Here is a 20,081-nt window from a genome sequence, read left to right as displayed (position 1 = left end):
GTTTTAAAATAACGCCTGTAATACTTAGCAATTGCTCGATTTCGAGCAACAGGGACACTAGTGTAGTATAAAAAGTTGTATCTATGAATAAAAATCTACTCAATTAATTTGTCCTCACTCAAAAATTGTTTCAAATAAAAAGTTCATTTAAATTCCATATGATTTATCTATCAACGTACCAATTTTATTTTGAGAACATTTAGCAACGAGGTTTTTTAAAACTTTGAAAAAACTTATCCAGTGGAATTAGTAAGTTTTTAATTAATATAAGAACATACTGAGAGGAGTTTGTTAAATTATTAAAGTTTAAAACTATAAACCATCGAGATACAATACAGGAATTCTTGAGGATAATGATAATATTACGATGAACTTGACGAATTCACGTGCTTTTGAGGAAGTTAGAAAAGTTTGATATAAAGGGAGACGGGACGAGTTCCAAAACTAAACAATGGGAAGAGAGAGATGATGACTTTGGTTCGTCATTTCTATCTTAGAAAAACTTATTTATTCGTTTTGAAGTTTATTTGTACGATTTTAAATGAATGTATATTCAGCTACATAACATTCAACACATAACATTTTCCCATAATTATGCTTTATTATTTCAAGAGGCAAAATACAATTATTTGTGTGTGCAATTGTTATTGGTAAGAATGCCTGTATGGCACAAACATTGTTAATGATTTAAAGCACTCTGGGTTACAGTAAAGGGTGACATACCGGTATCTAAATTAAAACAAATCACCCAATTAGCAAAACCCGGTGGTCGTTATCCCCGCCACTTCCCATTCTGTATCCGACTGTACGTAGTCCGTGCTTTATTGATAACAGGGATTCATTATTTCTAAATCTAATGGTCCAATCTTATCTCTTATTACGAGTGAGAATAGTATAAAATTAATCCATGCTAGCTAAAATGGTTCCCGATCTTTTGAGAAAACCTTAAGCCGCACACTTATTAACCTATTATACAAAAAATACTTGGTTTTTCGATAAATCCTTTCCCTAGGGCACACAACTTAATTAGCCTAATGATTGTATTTAATCACTTTAAAATGTTGAAGATACTAGCAGTTACATTTGTTTTCATTTAAGGTTTTTTTTACTTTATCCCTGAATTAATCTTTGGATTCTCATTCGAGATGTTTACATTGCTATAAAGTAAGTAGTTTTGATTTTACCACACATATTAATGAAAATACCAACAAATTTTTCGATCAAATAAGCAAAAAGTACGATCCAGATTTACCTTTATAATCAATGGTAAGTGTGTGTCAATGGTAATAGTTTTTTTTTTCTACAGTATATTTAGAGACCCAAATTATACTGTACTCATAATTATTCTTGTCCCGTTGCGAAACACGGGCATATCAACTAGTTCATCCAAACCAAAAAGCACAAGCTAAATTAAGCACTGTTTCCTTATCGACATGTTGCACAAGTGTTGGTTTAACGAAAGTGTTATTGACATTAGCTAATCGATTCAGTTGTCCGCCATGTTCACAATGGCCAGACAGGAAACCAGCCGTGAAGGCACAATAGCAGAAAATCGCGACAACTCTCACAATGGTATTGTGGTCATTATAGAGATTCTTCATTGTGCGGCCACAATGAAGATCGGTGTTTTATAATAGGGGGTTTCTTCAAGGTGTTTGTTAGGAGCGTCGGGCGCGCCTTGACGATTTGATACGCGATTTCAGCTCTAAACGGGGAATGAGCGTGTGTTCAACGATGTTGTGATACTGCAATGTGTTTTAGACAAATTGTGATAGAAAAAAGACGGGATACGTTTCAAAACTAAGCTGGGAAAGGATTCGACGTTAGATAGTAACAAAACTAAGGTTTTGAATGTTCCCTTTAAAAACGTAAAAATGCCATTCGAAAAAAAATAAACGTTAGACTGGAGCATACTGTAGACAGTCAATATACACATAATGGTGTTATAAAATAGGTCTTCAGAAATAAGGTGATTAATTGAGTGACTCTTGTAATTGCTGTACTACAGAATAATCTCTGATATTTTTTTGCTTTACAGTGCTACTACTTGGACCACGATGACATAACACTGAAAACCAACACTCCCTTTCAATATTAATGAGCTGTTATCATGCAGGAAACATTCAATTGTGTGTCAACCTAATTAAATCACAAAACACAATCATTACAAACACAAAGGCCCAATCCCCACACAACGGAGTGATTAATTCAGTGGATACAAAAGATATACAAAAAGAGTAGCAACAACCAACAAAGTAGCCTGATGAGGTTTTTGTCGCTTAAAATGACATGGCGACGTTTTGACGTAACATACGTCTTACAATGGACGTCATGTGACAATGGTGACGTCATGATTGATTGAATAGACAAGTGATGTGAATCAATAAACTAATGGATATAGGGTGGGTTTTAGGGGTGTGGGTTGGGGGGGGAGTGTGGAAATATAGACAATACACGAGTCAAAAAACTAGTTAATTTAATGTCAACTTAGCCCATTAGTAGCAAAATTTAGTATGATTGCTATAAGTCAAAATGGCTATGATTGGTGTAAAAGTCTGAAAACAAGTTAACCGAGTTAAAAAACAAAATTATGTACAAATTAAAACGATACAAAAAGAATTCCAAATAAGTTGATCCAAACTAGAAACTAACAGTGCTCAATGTAATTTCCCCTTACAATACTGTTTGAATGCTTTTGTGGACCTCCTGAATTAACCTTAAGAAATATTATGTCGATAAGAAGCTTGATACCTAACTAACACTGCAATGTTCCTAATAACATACTAGGTCATCAAACGGTAATTAATAGTAATGGGTTATTAAATTAGGACAAACATATTAAAAAGGGCGTTTAAAATAATAAAGTAATTTGTAAATTATTGTAAAAATAATTTATTATTTGTAGAAGTGGAATGAATTTACAAAACACTTCGTGGGTCGCAGATAGTATTGAGAATTTTCAAAATTGGGGAAATAAAAATAACAAATTGGATTAATACCAAATTTGCTAGTTTATGGAGTGTTTTAGACACACGAAAAAATATATTATTATAAGTTTTCATAATGTAAATTAGAACTTTTGTGTTATCAAATATAAATCAATTATAACTTATAACAATTTTTAGATCTATTTGTTTTCATCACTAAAACAGCAAAGGTAATTTGTGCATCAATATCCAACACAACCATCACACTGTATTATAGCTTTCAGTCCAGTGGTAATCTTCTACTTTAATATTTTACACTGCTATGAGCACTGTATTCACCGATGCGATGGGTTATTTCACGCTGCAAGATTACTGTTTGAATATTTTATCGATAAATTTAATGGAAAAGCTTTAATAATTAAACATGTGATTCATACGTAGGATAAATAATGAGAAATGTAACTAGATAAATGACGCTTTGATAGATTGGTTTATTATATTGATATCCTGACAGATTATAATAAACCACCTAAAATAGTATACGTGTCGAAAACATCTGTAATGTTAGAATAATTTAAAACATTATTTACGTTCTTCACAAGACACTCCAGTTTATATAATTTATCTCAAGATGGCTACCCGAATCCACTTCCATCTGTTCAACATCATAAAACTATTAACAGTTGGAAACCGTAAATTAGGGTTATTTGAACCGCTGAATTAAATTAACTCTTCTTTTGCAGCTGTCCGAACCGCATTAGCCAATCAACGACTCGAACTCCAGATGTTACGCAGACATAATTAATATCCTTTTGCTATCTTCATTTATCACTTGATAGACTACAATAGGCTTCTGACGTATTTTCTGATATTTGCCAATTATTAATACGTACACGGTATCAAGCTGTATTATTCCAAACAAAAACAATATTGCGTTAGGTAAACAATATGAAATGCTTCAAATACTTTACTTTTTGTTGAATATTAGGCACAGTATACAATTCTTTTTGTACTTTTGAAATTATTCGCTATCAAATTGTTTTACACAAGTATCCTCACATAGTTTGTGAATCAGTTGCTTATGGCTTGTCAATGTATTTTAATGCACTCCTTGGACAATTTTCAAGAATGGATCAGTATTAAATTATCTATTACGTATTAATAATCAAACTACAATGTGTCAAACTTATATAAATTGTTTAAGGTTAGGTTTAACATCCCAAATTGCCAAAAAAATTATAGCGGAATCTATATTTATTTTGTACAAAGATTCCAATTGAAAAAAAAAGAAAAACTGAATGAAAACTGCGCTGCAAACTGCAACTTGTCGGCTACAATATGCAGAACTAATTAATATTATCGGATAACAAGTTTTTCAAAAACAACATAAAACTGAAATAGGTCTATAATACGCCACATCAGACAGCCTACCTGCAACTTGTAGAGTAGCGTTCCTGCTGGCCACAGTCCCGGCCACGTTGGTCGCCACACACCAGTACACCCCGCTGTCAGAGTCCTTCTTGCCGTGCTGGACTCTCAGGAAGAACAGCGATCCTGCAGGCAAGATGACCCGGTGGCTCTTAGCCTCGTCCACGGGTGCACCATCCTTGTACCACGTGACCCTTGGCTCAGGTCTGCCCTCGGCCTTACAGTTGAGGGTGACGGGTTCGTTCCGAGGCACCACAACGTCGGAGGGGTGCTCAGTGATACGCGGCGATCGGTATTGGCCTGAAACAATAAAAAAGTTTTAATTTGTATCCATACTTTTAATAAAAATATTTTTTGATGAGTCAAGGGACAGATGGTGGGTTATCTTGAGCCACAATCGGAACAAACAATGCTTCAAATCGTGTTCACAGTCATCCGACTCGAAGGACCAAATGTCTGAAGTGCGTGCTTTAAGAGGTCTTATGCCTTCAATCATTTTGGTAAAATTGCTATTATACGCTAATATATTTTCTAGATGACACTATCCTGGTTAAAACAAGGGTTAAAATATCTTGAACTATTCAACCATGAAGTGTATTTTCTTACAATCACATAAAACAGTTACTGTATTATTATTATTTAATATTATGACATTTAAATGTAAATAATTGTAAACCGATTGTAGTAAGAGAACGTGTTGGCGATGAATCACAATGATTTAAATAAGTGCAGCAGGATAGCAGCTGTTTACTTAACATTTGGAGGAACTATTGGAACTAAAGAGCGACCCTGTACCCGCTTGTAAACTCGGGGTGGAAACAATGTTATTTGCAAATGTCAGTCTGGCAAGTTGCAGCGGCAACAGCTGGGTTTGTTGTTGGGAGACAACAGAATACAGCTGTCGGGCAGAGATCAACAACCTCGCTGAGCCACGCTTCGGCACTCGTTTGTGGCCGAGTTGTTGAAACTGAGAAACTCCTATATATAGCTCTTGATTGTAAACCAACCACGTGGTTAGTGGATTAATCTGAGAGAAGTCAGTGATGTGGTTTTCGCAGAAAATAGTCCTTGTTATGCAATATTTTATCTTTCCTGCACTTGGGAAAAGATACAGTTAAAGAGATTGGTGGGGCTTTACCAATAGATTTCCAATAACTACTATCATCATTTTTATACGTAGAATTTGTATGTTTATTCGCATGTTTGTGTACTTTAATGCTAGTTTCGTGGTTCGAAAAATAAAATATTTGAACGACTTCAATCCAAAACAAAATTTTTATATCGTCTTAGAATATTTCTGGATTAAGTACCTAGTGAACTTGGGGTAGCCGGTTGAACTCTGACAAAGTCTCATGGTTCAAAACTGTATCCAGCTAAATCCTAGTCCCTTGTAACATTTCACTCCATTATACACAAATATTTTCATACGTAGCATTGTGTTCGTGTTTTCACGTCCCCAGTTCAACACATCTCCAGTTCCAAGTATCTCCAGTTCCTAGGGATGGAAACATACAAACTTGCCAATCAGTAACCAATTTTCACAGAATACGAAACCAAGCAGACTTCCACTTTACTCAAGTCAGCTGACTCCAAGACGCCACCTGCGAATCTGCCTACAGCTGAGCCAACAAGTGATAACCACCCAGCATAAACAGGCACACTGCGCAGACAGCAGGCAGCAGCTCCAGCTATCTCGGCTAAGTGCAAACCCTGCTCGCCCCATAAACATGGTCCATTATCTGGTCCAGACGGAGCCAGGGGCCTCCCACGAGGAGTAAGTCGTCACCAACACCGACGTGGGCACAGTGGTCCTAGCCGGATGTACGATAATTATCGTATCCACACCATAATTTAACCACCCTTAGGAAGTTAGGGGTTTTTGTAAGTATAAGTTGAATATATTCGTATATGCTACCAAACGTGGGTTTTTGGTGAGCTATTGAGCATGTTCTGCATTTCTGTTTGTTTTCTACTTCCAATACGTGATAAAGTTATCCGGTTCGAAGGACCAAAATTTTAAGGACCCAAATGCATATGAGATCACATACCTTAATTAACTTTGTTAAAAATGTAACCAAACCTTACTTATATTTAAAAAGAATTTAAAAAAAGGACAAAGTGCAGTGGTAGAAAAACAAAGTGAAAGTAATAAAAAATAAAATGGAAGAAAATAATACAAACTATAGTATGACATTGTTTTTTCTATTTATGGTGTACAACTAAAAAACTGTTGAAAACTTTGATAACTGTCAAAAACTGTTAAATCTATGTCCATAGATAAAATGAGTAGACGGTCTACTATGCTATGACGTGGAAAACAATTATTTCGGTGGTTTTATCATTACACTTAGTAACCGCTGGCCGTATTACCAGCGAAATTGATTGATTTCTGGCCTTTTTTTCGAAATAATTCATGTTACAACATAACGATCGATTCACATATTCGATACATAATCTTTAGAGGCTGCTCTAAAAACCAATGAACTTCAGGACACCTTTTAGTATATGTATAACGTTTTTATTGTGTTTTCACAAAGAAAGGGTTTTAAAGAACCAAATTTTCAACAAATTATCTCTCACTGATATTGTATGATATAAGATATAACATTCACTTTGGCCTCGCCGCCTTGTACCCACGCTGGCTACGAGGTGGTCCGCCAATAATCCCTTGTTATTACTCTCGTGATTTACTGTGTTTTGGACGCTTGAACGTGCTGCTGTCAAAACGTCCAGTTCTAATGATTCTGATACGTTCGGAACCGACGTACAGCTTATTGTTATATATCTTGGCTTATGTTTGTTTGATTGTCGCTTGATAATTTCTTGATTGCTATTTATGAGGGGATTAAAACTAACTGTTATGTGGGTAATTTGTCTTGTCGGTGAAAGTATTCGAAATTTGGATGTAGTGTTTTATTCGATTTTGAATGTTGTTGTATAAAATGAATTGTTATAGATGGTGCTAAAATTAGGCAATTTTTTTAAACTAATTAATTGTTTGTTAGTAAAAATTCAGATAGGCAATTCAGATTACTGTGCAATTAGAGTTCAAGATCTTCTAGATCATAGGCAAATACAGACACGCCTATCAAAAGCTATCAAATGCTGTCAAAAGCCGTTTAAAGCCATCAAAATCCATCAAAAGCCATCAAAGCCAACAAAAGCGAGCCCTTTCAACTTCGAGAGAAACAAAATATTTAGTTTGAACTAACATTTTATTCCAAAGTAAACCGGTTGTCTTCTTGTGCATGAAGCTTACTTTTGAATGTTTCACTTCCAAATCTGAAGGTTGCTAGTTCAATCCCAAACTACCATTCTGGGCCACGATTTCATTTATGGCTCTCAAGTACTTATTTTATCCATCGAAAGGTAAACACGTGGTAAAAAGACCTGAATTTGCACACCTTACAAAAAAAAATAAAGAAATGTCAACCACGTTAAAACACACAAAATTAGGATTCACTTTTAGGCAACTTGTCGCTGGTCTGATGCTATAGCAGTTGACCTCTGCTGGATCATATTTTGATGAAGTGTTCTGTAGTTTATCAGTGGATTTATGGGACTCATATTATCAGTGAGACATAACTTCCGGGAACATCTTACCGCTCAGCGACCATTGATTTACAGACTCGTCTATCACGACTCTATCAATGTTGATGAAAAACAGTAAGATAATTAATTTTCATATTGGTTTGAAGACCAATATGGATTTTTGTATGACATTTTCTGGATTGAGTTGTCCATCACAGAGGTGTTGGGTTATCTTATTTCTACTTCAACGGCCTACCTTCAGTTTCAGTGGGACTCCGAACTATTGGGCCCTCACTTAGTATTTTGCCACTGGTGATTGGAGAGATTTGAACCCAGGGTCTTTAGAGTAGAAGTCCTTTCAAAAATATACATAGCATGTAGTTTTGATTGTTATGTACCTGTCAAAAAACTCATTGCTGAAACAATTCTGACTTAGTGCCATGGCCACTTGTACCCAAGCTGGTACTTGGCCTCGCCAACACATTGTCGCCAGCTCCTTCGGTCCTCCGAATCTTCCTCTACCAGTCTCATATTTTCCATATCCTTCCGGACTTGATCCCAATACCTGGCCTTTGGTCTTCCTACTGGTCTCCTTCCCCTCGGATCTCCCCTGAGTACCTTCTTCAACAAGGTCTCCTAATTTCTCCTCAAGATGTGGCCAACCCACCTTAGCCTTCTGCTTTTGGCCTCTCCTACAATATCGGGTCCTTGGAATGTATCTCTACTTGGAAATTAAATCCATATTGCTGGAACAATCAATTATAATAAATCAAGTTTACCACTGATAATAAACATATGATAAAAAAGAACTAAAAGCAACTCACACAAAAGGAAAAAATAATTACAAAAGGTTCTTGAAACTGGGTAACTCAGTAAATTATAAACCCTCTACATTAAAACATTGAACATTCCCCATTTGTTTAAAATATGATGAAACGCCTTGGGGCAAGTAAAGCTTAAAACATCTGTTTACCAAGGATAATGTCTCTTTAGTAAGGAATTATTAGCCCTGGTGTCACGGGGCTGGTGAGAAAGCCTTATTTCTCTTGAAAATAACATCGTTGTTTTAGGGGATGATTTCTGAGGGTCGTCAGAGGATAATGTCATTGTTAGTCTTTCCTGGTGAAACTCAGCTCTTTATTTTTCTTACCTCAGACCATTACTGATGTGATTTTAATTTTAACAAGATGGTTTTGTGGGGTTAAAATAAACCTTTTCAGATGTATTCAAAACACCTTGTTACGATTAAATATATTGTATTACTAACTGTGTTTAAAATAGTTTATGGTGGGTTAGTTATGAAATGAAAGAGAGTATGTAAGGAAAGTAGTATCCTGAAACAGCATACAAAATAGTATACTGAAATAACATACCAAATAAATAAAAACAAATTAATTATTTTCCTCTATGTTGAAAGTGATACTAATTTTACAAACTGCTGTTAAAAATAATGCACAAACTCACGATCCTTTTACCTCTCTTATCGGTTACTAATTTATTTGTGAAATAAAATATTCTCATAAAACCAAGACTTGGTTTTAGTACGAAATTTATCGACCACTAGGCTAGCAATTCCCTAATACTGTATTTGTGGTAACTACATCAAATTGTATTGGAAAAACTATTCTGAGGACGTGAAAGCTGAAAAATGTATCTGTTAACACACAGAGACAGTTGGTTGGTTGTTGGTTGCACAGTTGATGCTTTCTTGACATTTAACATGTAAGAAATAAATACTTCACTGAAATTGGAGCTGTAATAGCAGAACGATTGTGTAAGTTATATCGTCTTACATTATTCCAACAGCTAAGAATTTACTCATCGATTTCAATACAATAAAATCTTCAATAGCCTATAAAATTCGCATATTAGTAAGAATAGGGACAGTCACCCACATCTTTATTTTAAACAGAGGGAATCCATTACTGTTAGCTAAAAAGCTTAGGAACATTGAAAGGTGTTTCAGTGTTCTCCAGATTAATTATAAAGTGATAACAGACACAGTCCAGACTCGCAGACGGACAAACAGCTGATTTATTCGTGGCTTGTTGAGCTGTGGATAATTAATTCACCAGCTGAGGATTTATGTCCGACGAGTCCCATTGGTGGAAACTGACTCCTACGATGAGAATTGGAAATGAGTTCTTTGTCAGCGATTCGTGAGAACTCCTCCAGTCTTTTACCGATTTTAACAATTTTCTAATCAAATTATAAGTTGAAAACGTGTTTCAAGTGTTGGAAGCCACAACACACTTTGTATGCAAGCACACAACGCCAACGGTATAGGAAGCGCACAGAAGTGCTAATCTCTTCACATACAAATGGCGTAGCTGTCAGCCATGTTATTTATCGTCGAGTGAGAATTACCATTTATCATACGTTCTCCTCTGCTCGTTCCACAATCTATTGTTAGCCTCCTTAAATTAATCTTAATAGAAATTCGTTAAGATTACTCATTAGAATCATTGACTATATATACCTACATGTATATATAGTCAATGTTTTACCTGTAGGTATATATAGGCAATGTTAGAATATATCTCACCGTCAAAGTTAAAATGCAGAAACTCTTCCTCAATTTTCAAGTGAAATACAGACTAGTTAATCAACTCGATGACATTTTTAAATTTTGGAATCGAAGCCATATTTTGTGATCAAATTTGCATTTAAAATACAATCAAATGCAGTATTCAATTTAAACCCATTTATTCCTAATTTATAAAGCTCATTTAAAGCTAATTTTATACTTCATTACCGTTCAATATACCTTTGAAATATGTTACAAAAACTGTTTTTACGTTTAAAATGTGCCAGCTTTTGAATAGGATGTATTCTTCAATTTTGTTTGTTGTTGTTCCGGATCAATAATAGACAATCAAAGGTTACCTGTTTTTGACCAAATTGATCCCGTCGTATTATAAAAAAAATATTTTGCGATTAAATAACCATATTAGTCCTACTTGTAAGATCAGATCTTGATATTTCCCATCACAAGTCTTTTAGCTTGAAAACACGTACGTACACAAACAATTACACATAAAAACGAATAAAGGATTTAGGCCTATTCAATAATTCATGTAATGTGTTAGAATCTATATAAAAGTATTTACGTTCAATAGATAAGCTGGATTTACATTCAAAAAATATACTGTTTTTGCTACACCCTTAAACACTAATTTATCTTTATTTTTTTAAATCAATTACGTCTAAATACTTACAAAATCCCACTCAATTAATATAAATTAAAAACAATCCGGAAGAGTGCTGCATTAATCAAATTAACGATAAGCCAAAGCCAGATGGGAGCCAATTCATCAATTTAAATCTCAGAATAAAATCCGGGCGATGCATCATCGTACGTTGAAGAGCCACGTCAGCTGATCAAGTAATCCTATATCAGGGATTGGTCTGGACTGATTGAATCCACTTTTGGTCCATAATGACGTATCAGGTTGTACTGGGCTTAGGTATATGGCATATCAGAATTTAATATATTTATTTGTTATCCGAGGATGATTTTAATTATTATTCATTATTTAATCATTATTCCGTGAAAATAAATAATGAACATAATATGTATATTTTCCAAACAAAGCGTTCATAATTGTTCTTTTGAGTTTACTTAAAGGTCGATTCACAAACATCAGTTACGGAACGTCACAGTCCAGTCACTTCAGGCACGTCGCAGTTAACAAAAATATTCTTTAATGGATTTTCTATTGAGCTATCTACACTCATCCGTTGCAGTCCCGTCAGTCGCTCTGCCGGCATCCGGCAGTCAATTTCAGATTTCTTTCCACCGATATTTTTGGATTGTTCGGACACCTGACGGACCTTTTTGAGGTTAGAAAATAGTGTTATTGTTGTTTAAATGGTTGTGTTTATATTGTTTGTAACAATCAACAAGATGGACAGTGAAAACTTGATAGAATATAGGTTCATAATTTAAAAATGTTGTCTGTAAATTACTGTAAATATTAGAGATGGAAGACTGACTGAAACCAACTGACGGACAGTTGACTGAGAAATTGCGGAAGCAACTGAGACTGGACCGTAACTGGACTGTAACGGAACTGTAACTGAACTGATATGTGTGAATCGACCTTAACTCAATTGCTATCATCAAAGATTTTATTTATTTTAATACAATTTGACAAATTAATAAAAAACTTAAAAAATTATAACTCTATTTTACACTGTATACAATATACACGCATGTTTCCTTGAATACACAAACAGGAAATAATAAATGTTTTAAGACAAGTAATACTGGACAGCTGGAATCAGCTGTTCTATTCTCAGCTGGGATCCTATTGTTGTTTCCAGGTCAGCTGGCAATGTATTTTACGCTTTCTGGTCACAACTAGCGTGAAAATACAGCTACAGCTGATTTTGTTTGACATTTATGAGAAAATAATAAACATACAACTAAATGTATAATAAAAAATACAAAACGAACCCGGGCATGAACAAACACTAAAAAACAGTCTACTCGCATTCAAAGTCAATATTTATGCCCTAAATCGACCCCCAAAAAAACCAACCTATTCTCATTCAAAACAACCAAGTCTCCTTAATGCATTTTCCCAGAAAGATACATCCACTTTACAAAAATCTATTTCCCTCAGGAATTTGGTAAGTTTTAGCAATTTTAATTTAACACACGATCTTCTTTAAGTCACAACTGATAGTACAAAAAGTACCTATAACAACAATTTTAACATTTTCTGTTGATTGAGGTTCTAGTCATTCGCCCAATGAGTGGTTAGAGTGTCCAATCGTAATAGATCACCAGTTACCACCTTTTTATATACCGGGTTATTACAAATGATGTTCCTGATTTTGATTATAAATATTACTGGGTTAATTTGTTTCAAGACTATTTTAGTTGGTACCATTGGAAAGAAAAACTCATAAAGTTTCATTTACATTGGTTTGGGTGTATATAAGCTGATTGTCAAGTCAATTGTTGTAAGTGTTGTGTAATGGCTGAATTTGAAGGCAGGAAAGCTTTTTGCCAGTTGGAATATTACATTAACCTATCTGTTATTAGTGGGCAACGACACTTTAGAACCAGGTTTAACGATTATCCTCCTAGTAACCACTATATTGGCAAGTGACACTTGAAATTTAAGAGAAATGGCTTCATTTGAATGTTACTTGTAGTAGGGCTGAACTTAACAATGTGCTTTCTGAGATATGGAACGAGCTCGGTGGTCCGGATAATGACACACCCCTGAACTGGCCTACAAGATCTCCGGACATCACCCCCTGATTTTTTTCTTGTGGGGATTACATCAAAGGATACATCAAAGATAAGGCGTACACACCACCATTATCAGATATACTTGAGATCCAGCAACGGATTACCAATGCTATCGAAACAATAGACCTAGACACACTTTTCAAAGTCTAGCAAAAGCTTAACTACAATATTGACATCTATCGTACCACAAGGGGTTCCCGTATCGAGCATTTACAGTTCTGTGTATCTGTATCAAAACTTTTTGAGCTTTTCAAAAGTTGTAACCATTTTATTTCTTTGTATAACAAATAAAACTATATTTTATGTATGTATGAAATCATGAACATCATTTGTAATAACCCTGTATTTACCATCTTGTGAGTCAACAGTATAAGTGCAAATATACATGATACGAATGTTGTTAGACGTAGTTCATGTACTTTCAGTAAATTTAATAACTAGTACAATACCGATCAAGAAATTAAGTTATAAATGCTAGGATGCTGGAGGGGTTGTTTCCGCTAAGTTATCGATTAAATTGAATAAATCCAGCGTTTGCTGCTCAGGGAGGCTTGAATGGTGAATGATGAATATTTGATTATGGAAACATGATCGACGGCTGACGCTGCTGTAGCTCGAGACACGGAATAACATTTTGGTTTTGAAATGGTAATTTTGTTACGGCGGTTTTACCTCATGGCTTTCATTTGTTTATAATTGTGTCTTGGTTTTAAAACTAGTATGTATATTTCATGAAGAATAAGATGTTCAAAATGAAAGCGTAAAAACGATTACTTGAAAAGCTAATGTTGACGGTAAATGTGTAATAGGAAAAGTAAAAATGATGGCAAGCTTAAGTAGTGTTTTTTCTTCAATATTTGATCACAATACAAGTTCAAATTGTAATTTTAATTTACAATTATTTCGTCTATTGTCTATAGATTATACGAGGGCATTGCATATCGTTAACTACATGTGTAACAGACAAAATTGCCTTGTTTAAGATATTTATGTGTTTGTTGTATTGAAGATTTTAGTGAGAATTATCTTCTATCAAGGGGTTCTGCTGTTAGATTTAATTGTATGAATCATAAACACAAACATGACGTTGCTGACCAGAAAGTAAACATGATTGTATGATTTTTTTATGGCAGACCATAAACTTCCAAGCCTTTTAGGGCTATTAGTTAGTATTTTGTAGAGGAGTTTTTTTAGTGAGTATCTGATAGATTCAGGAGTCTCACAGGATGGCTACCTGTGTGCATAAAAGCATTTTTCCTACAGTCACCCGACAAAGTTGGCTTCCTTGTACTGTTTATAGTACAGAAAGCTGCTAATTGCTGCATATTTATACTTTGCCGTACTGTTTATACTTTGCCGTACGGTTTATACTTTGCCGCACATCAGGATTCCAACGAAACAACACAAAACAGAGTGGTTCCATTATGCACGTAATCCGTGTACGCTTGGAAATAGGTTGGCAACACTTAAAGATAATTATACTATGAGCAGCTGATTGACTATTATAACTACGATTTAACCTGTCATTTCGTGTTTATAGTTTCGGTATTTCTGAACTTTCTGGACTTTTCTTTTAAACGTTTTTAAAACCTTCCTACGATCTTAATAAACAAGAAAATACCTTTTAAGCATTTTTTTTTTTAGGCGCGGAAACCACTTAAAATTACAAAAACATACGGAACTATATTATCAAAACGCGGAGCACATTTCTTGCCGAGGAAAAATAGCGGAGTGATATGGACCGCGGGTACTACTTTCTCTAGGGCACCTATTTGTGTTGCCAGCTGAACCTAAAAACGTGTTGTATAGTGTTTGAAAGACTAATTATTTATATGCTTTATAGTGACTGTAGGAAAAATATAATGTGTAACACGAGTGAAAAAGGCCTTTGCTGCACTCGAGATCATTCCACACTCGCCTGCGGCTCGTGCGTAAACATTGCTCTCGTGTGCAGCAAAGTGCCACTTTCACCACTAGTTACACAAATAACTATTCCCTCATATAAAAAAATAAATAAATAAATAAAATAGTTAGTATGTAGATGTAGAGCACACATGGTGTGGTGTGTTAGTGTCGGTACGGGCCAGTGACGTCATTTGTTTATGGTTATCAATAATTACATTCTCTTTAAAAAATATACATTACAAGAGATGTTTTACGTAAGCTGATTTTAGTTGTTAAAATCTATTGGCAGCATCTACATTACTGTTATAACTCAAACATCATGCGTTTTAGATGTACCTGACAAGTTAAACCACGTACAATTACGTTACTAAACGTCTATACGTTTTCTCTCTTATAAAAATTAAACCGATCCATCATACATTCCAATAATCAAAATGACTTTGTCTATAAAAGCCTTAGTACAAAACCAGATCAAAACCAATCTAAACGAAGCTGTACCACTTAGCCCACGATTCGGCCCCATTAATATTACTACGGGTTTGCAATAAAAGCACTGATGCACGCATGAATTGCAAATGGTTGGTCGCCGTTACATTAGGTCCTGTGAATAAAGAGGTGAATGCGAAGTCGGAGTGGGTATGTAAATGTACAGAAATGTATGTAAATGGTGCTCATGTGATCAGGCAGCATCACATCCACTGCTCGGACCTCACAATTAATCTTTGTGGACACCGTTGTGGAAATGTGATGTGAAAATTAAGTTTTACAATACATGGGTGGGTCAGAAATAGGGTTGAAATTACAATTTCGGTGATTTTGGGAGAAAATGTGTTTGTTTTTTGTTTACGTAGCGAAGCAGACTGTTTCGTAAGAGGGGTATAAAGATATAACCAAGGCAAAAATTGGTAGGCTATCTGATATAGTTCAAGATTTTGGAACTTCAAAAGAAATCACGCATTCCCGTACCACCATACTACCGTTTTAGTAATTTTAGTTTTTTTTTGTCGTAAGGCTATACCCATCGATTTAAAAAGTCCTAAAGGGTAGGTAGTTAATTGGATTATATAAAATATTAGAGATAAAATTCAAGACTTACTTTGTTTCGTGAGTTAAAATTCGAATTAGTTCTGTATTGATCACACAAAACAGCTATTTACAAACCTGTCGTGTTCCACTTGGGGGTTTAAAATACATAAGAAATTTTCCTCACCAAAATTATCTTCCTTTTTTACTAGATCCAACCTGTCACAGCAAGTTCAGTCAACTATAGTCTGTATGATGGTACCTGTCTCCGGGTCTACCTGGGCAACAGACAGGTCCCATTTTACAGACTATAAAATTCTTTAGTGATTTGACGGATTTGAACCTTATGTTCCAGGACAGATATACCGAGCTCTTGCCACTAGACCAGCTCTTAAATCATTGTGATACGGACGAATACAAAACCAATCATACTACTTGATCCAAACTACATACTCTTTACATAAATTTCAAGTTAAAATCTAAAAGTGTTTCTGATTGTAAAAAAATCTAAACTTATTTCAGCAGCGTTGTCAGTTTCAAGCGGCATAAATCCATCGTTCAAAGTGAAAAGTGATCTTCAAAGCGGACCTAAATGTCTACAATGTAAAAAACTGCGTGAAATTCTTTGATCGGACCGTGACTCCGGTCTAATCGGTTAACAGATGGACTGACAGATTTAGCGAAGTCGCGGTGGAGATTTTAGACCTGGAATTTCTTTTGTTAAAACGTCTGGAACGTTAAATATTTTGATTTCCTTTCATCCTCAGTATAAAGGTATTCCGTAGTAGTGCAGAATTAGGGGATGAAGTTGATTTGTTATGTATAGTTTAACAGAAGGTAAAAAGTAGTAATTAATCCAAGAGATCAATTAATCCAAGAGATAAATTTCCTGTAATTAATCCAAGGCTCTCTGTTCCTTTAAGTAGATAGGTCTGAGATTGTTGGGCACTTTAAACAGTTGAAGATCCTTTTTTAAAGGTCTGTAAGTTTTGTTGCTAGATACTATATGAAAACGATTAGTAATAATAAATGAATGGGTCTTCTTTTCTCCAATTAATCCCAATCGAAAGCCTTGAGAGAAACGTGTTCGAGTACATACATTACGCACAGTTCCCAGTGTTGCTGAGCAGAACAGAAAATAGGTCGATAGAAAAAGGCACGGCCTTTAATACAATTAAATACAAGTATAATGCATAAGGTTACGAAGACTATTCAAAAACGTTTTGCACAAACAGAACTGACTGACTGACCACCATGAAGAGCTTTCAACGAGAAAAAAAAAACTATTAACCTAACGTTCTTCAACTGACTAATTGTGTCTTCTTACCCAATTAATACATTTTCTCAACCCACAAAAATTGATACATAAGTCGAAACGCTGTTGAAAAATTTAAGCTCATGTGGGGATCATCCCACAACCTCAGGTAAATTTATTTCCAAGTAGTTATAAGCCCAAGTGATCATTACTCCAAGATATTTTACATCCAATTTCTCACAGCCCCAAGTCGTGATTAAATGTCTTGATAGACATACTAAAAACTAAGAAACAGTCCAAATATTTGTTCATGTAGACCATCTACTTGTAGATATATTTCAAAGTCTAAATACTTTGCTTGACCTTAACACAGTACGCCATACAATGTTCACTATTACCTTTAAACTTTAAATCCCCGCCTCAAATGAATTAGCCCCACAACAAAGAAACATCTGATCCTTTCTTTTAATTCAATTCGAGCACGCTCGTAACGGCGAAGACCTGATAAGCAACAAAACGCTTCCATCAGGCTGATTAACTACCAACATTAAAGTCAATGTTGATGATAATGGTCCTTATCAGCCAAGGGGAGATGAATGACCTTGAGGGCGTCTGGAGATGCAGCTGATAACAGGAGTGTCGGAATACGAGGCGACTAATAACGAGTATAATCGCTGATTTAACGATTGTAGCTGTAATTTAACTCGTTGAAAACCTTTTACGAGGGGCAATTTGTTTTAGTGACGTTTGTAAAGCTTGTTTTAAAGTAATCATTGTTTGGGAAGTTTTAAAACTCTTGACGAAACTCAACAAAATTGCCTTGATAAAACAGATTGAGGTAAATGATTATTTTTATTTGGATAACACTAAACGTAATTTATTTTAGCAATGCGTGGATCACTGTCATTGGATATTTACTTTTAAAATATTGCATCATTTAGTAATATGCCGTATATTTTAATAATGATGAACTGATTTCGAAACTCATTAGATCAAAACACATTTCACATTTCAGTTAACATTTTAAATCACCAAAAATCACTTACATAAATTAAAAACCTCTTTGTCTAACATTTAAGCATTGTGATTAACTCATCTACTCACAGATTAAACATCTGACATTTACCACAGCTGACAAGCTGGGGTAGTCAGCTGTTTTTCTCATCTCCCGCCAACGCGGTAATTATCAGCTGATAAGACGCTCTTTGACGCGCCGTCTTTTAATTTAGTGGTTATTATGCGGGAAAGTGAAGGTTTTGTGGTTGAATTCAGCAATATTTGCGGCGTTTTGCAAGCTTGGGTGTTACTTAATGAATATGATGTTACATTGTAACATTTAAGAGAGAATACAGTGTTTCCGTGTGGCCTAGTGAGGTATATTTCCTCAGTATAACTCGGCATCTAAGTGGTTTTTGGATTCGCCTTTAATTCTTTGATTTCTACAATTTCTGGTTCTATTTTCAATCCTGATAGGTATTGTAGTTCGAGTAGGAGCGTGACAAAGTGGTTAGAGAGCTTACCTTATCTAAACGTTTCAGGTTCAAATCCCGCCAATCATCAATATTTTTATAAGAGTAACATACCAAATATTTACATAGACGTATGTTTGCACACTTTGTTCAATGAACTTGCCACCACTTCACGTACCGAGGTACCTACACAGCTGATCGCAGGTTCATCGCATCGTCTCCCGCCAAAACAAGATGACTGATACGACATCCGATCGATCGCAACGTCAGATTAATAAACCGGTTACTCGCCATTTCAAACGATTATTTTCACCGGATGGAATCTACAGGCGAAAAACTGGTTAGTAGTTGCGCGAAAAGAGAGCGGATACAAACCACTTTGGGTGTTGGAATGTACATCAACGTTAAAATATAATATCGTTTGTGTTTAATCAATCAAATTAACATGATTTAGTTATTAATATTATATTCGATTATGTTATTTTGTACTGCACATTCGGTTTCCTCCTCAATTTCATTTTTGAATATTACTCTCAGTTTCAGAATATGCTGTGAAATGCCTATAAGTATGTACCACAATTGTGTCTTTACATTAACAAGAGTTTATTTTTAAACAAAATGTAGCCACCATTGTTTTCTTTTCACTTGAAAACACCAGAACCCCGTAGTTTCCTTAGGTAGTAATTTTCCAAATGACGAAAACGGAACGATTCCATCAAGCCAAACGAGGATATTTATCTTAAATTGATTTATGGCGTGCATAGGACACATTCACCTAGGGTATTTGAGCCAAAGACTTGCATCAGAATTAATGGTAAAGTACTTCAATTTCTTTTCCAATATCAGAAATGATCAGTAAGTTACAGTATTGTAGAAATGTAACAAAATGTATCTCAAAACAATATAAAATAACAATTTAAATAACATTTCTGTTGCAGCACTCTAATAAAAAATTTGTGTTGCGATGGATTGCCTGAAACAAATATACTTGAGTGTTTAAAGTTGTTAACGATTTGTTGAACGAGTAACTAACACGATTGGTACCTATTATCAATCATAATTTTGTGTGTTCTATATTTTTATGTTTAAAAAAATTGTTTTTTACGTTTTTACCAATTTATATTGTAGTTTTAGAAGTATTCATTGCGACTGAAAGAAAAATTAAGCTCCACAATTGAGGGCTACAACTAAAGTCTCCAAGTTACACCAAACATTGTATAGGACTAAATGTTAAACTATGGGTTTACTACAAGTATTGCATCATAATTTTAACCACA

The 20,081-nt window shown here is 34.9% G+C and overlaps 1 protein-coding gene across 1 annotated transcript in view; it reads right to left on the bottom strand.

The window, feature by feature from the left end:
- Positions 1–20,081, bottom strand: part of LOC129002623 (roundabout homolog 2-like) — a 267,217-nt gene that overhangs the window by 194,460 nt on the left and 52,676 nt on the right. The window contains exon 3 of the mRNA XM_054430569.1: positions 4,359–4,655. Within this exon, the coding sequence (XP_054286544.1) occupies positions 4,359–4,655 (297 nt within the window). The remainder of the gene's footprint in view (positions 1–4,358; positions 4,656–20,081) is intronic.

The sequence above is a fragment of the Macrosteles quadrilineatus genome, unplaced genomic scaffold (assembly GCF_028750875.1).
Source record: "Macrosteles quadrilineatus isolate MER2022 unplaced genomic scaffold, UCM_ALF_1.0 Scaffold_9__3_contigs__length_116548681, whole genome shotgun sequence".
Taxonomy (NCBI): domain Eukaryota; kingdom Metazoa; phylum Arthropoda; class Insecta; order Hemiptera; family Cicadellidae; genus Macrosteles; species Macrosteles quadrilineatus.
This window is presented reverse-complemented; position numbering and strand designations above follow the sequence as displayed.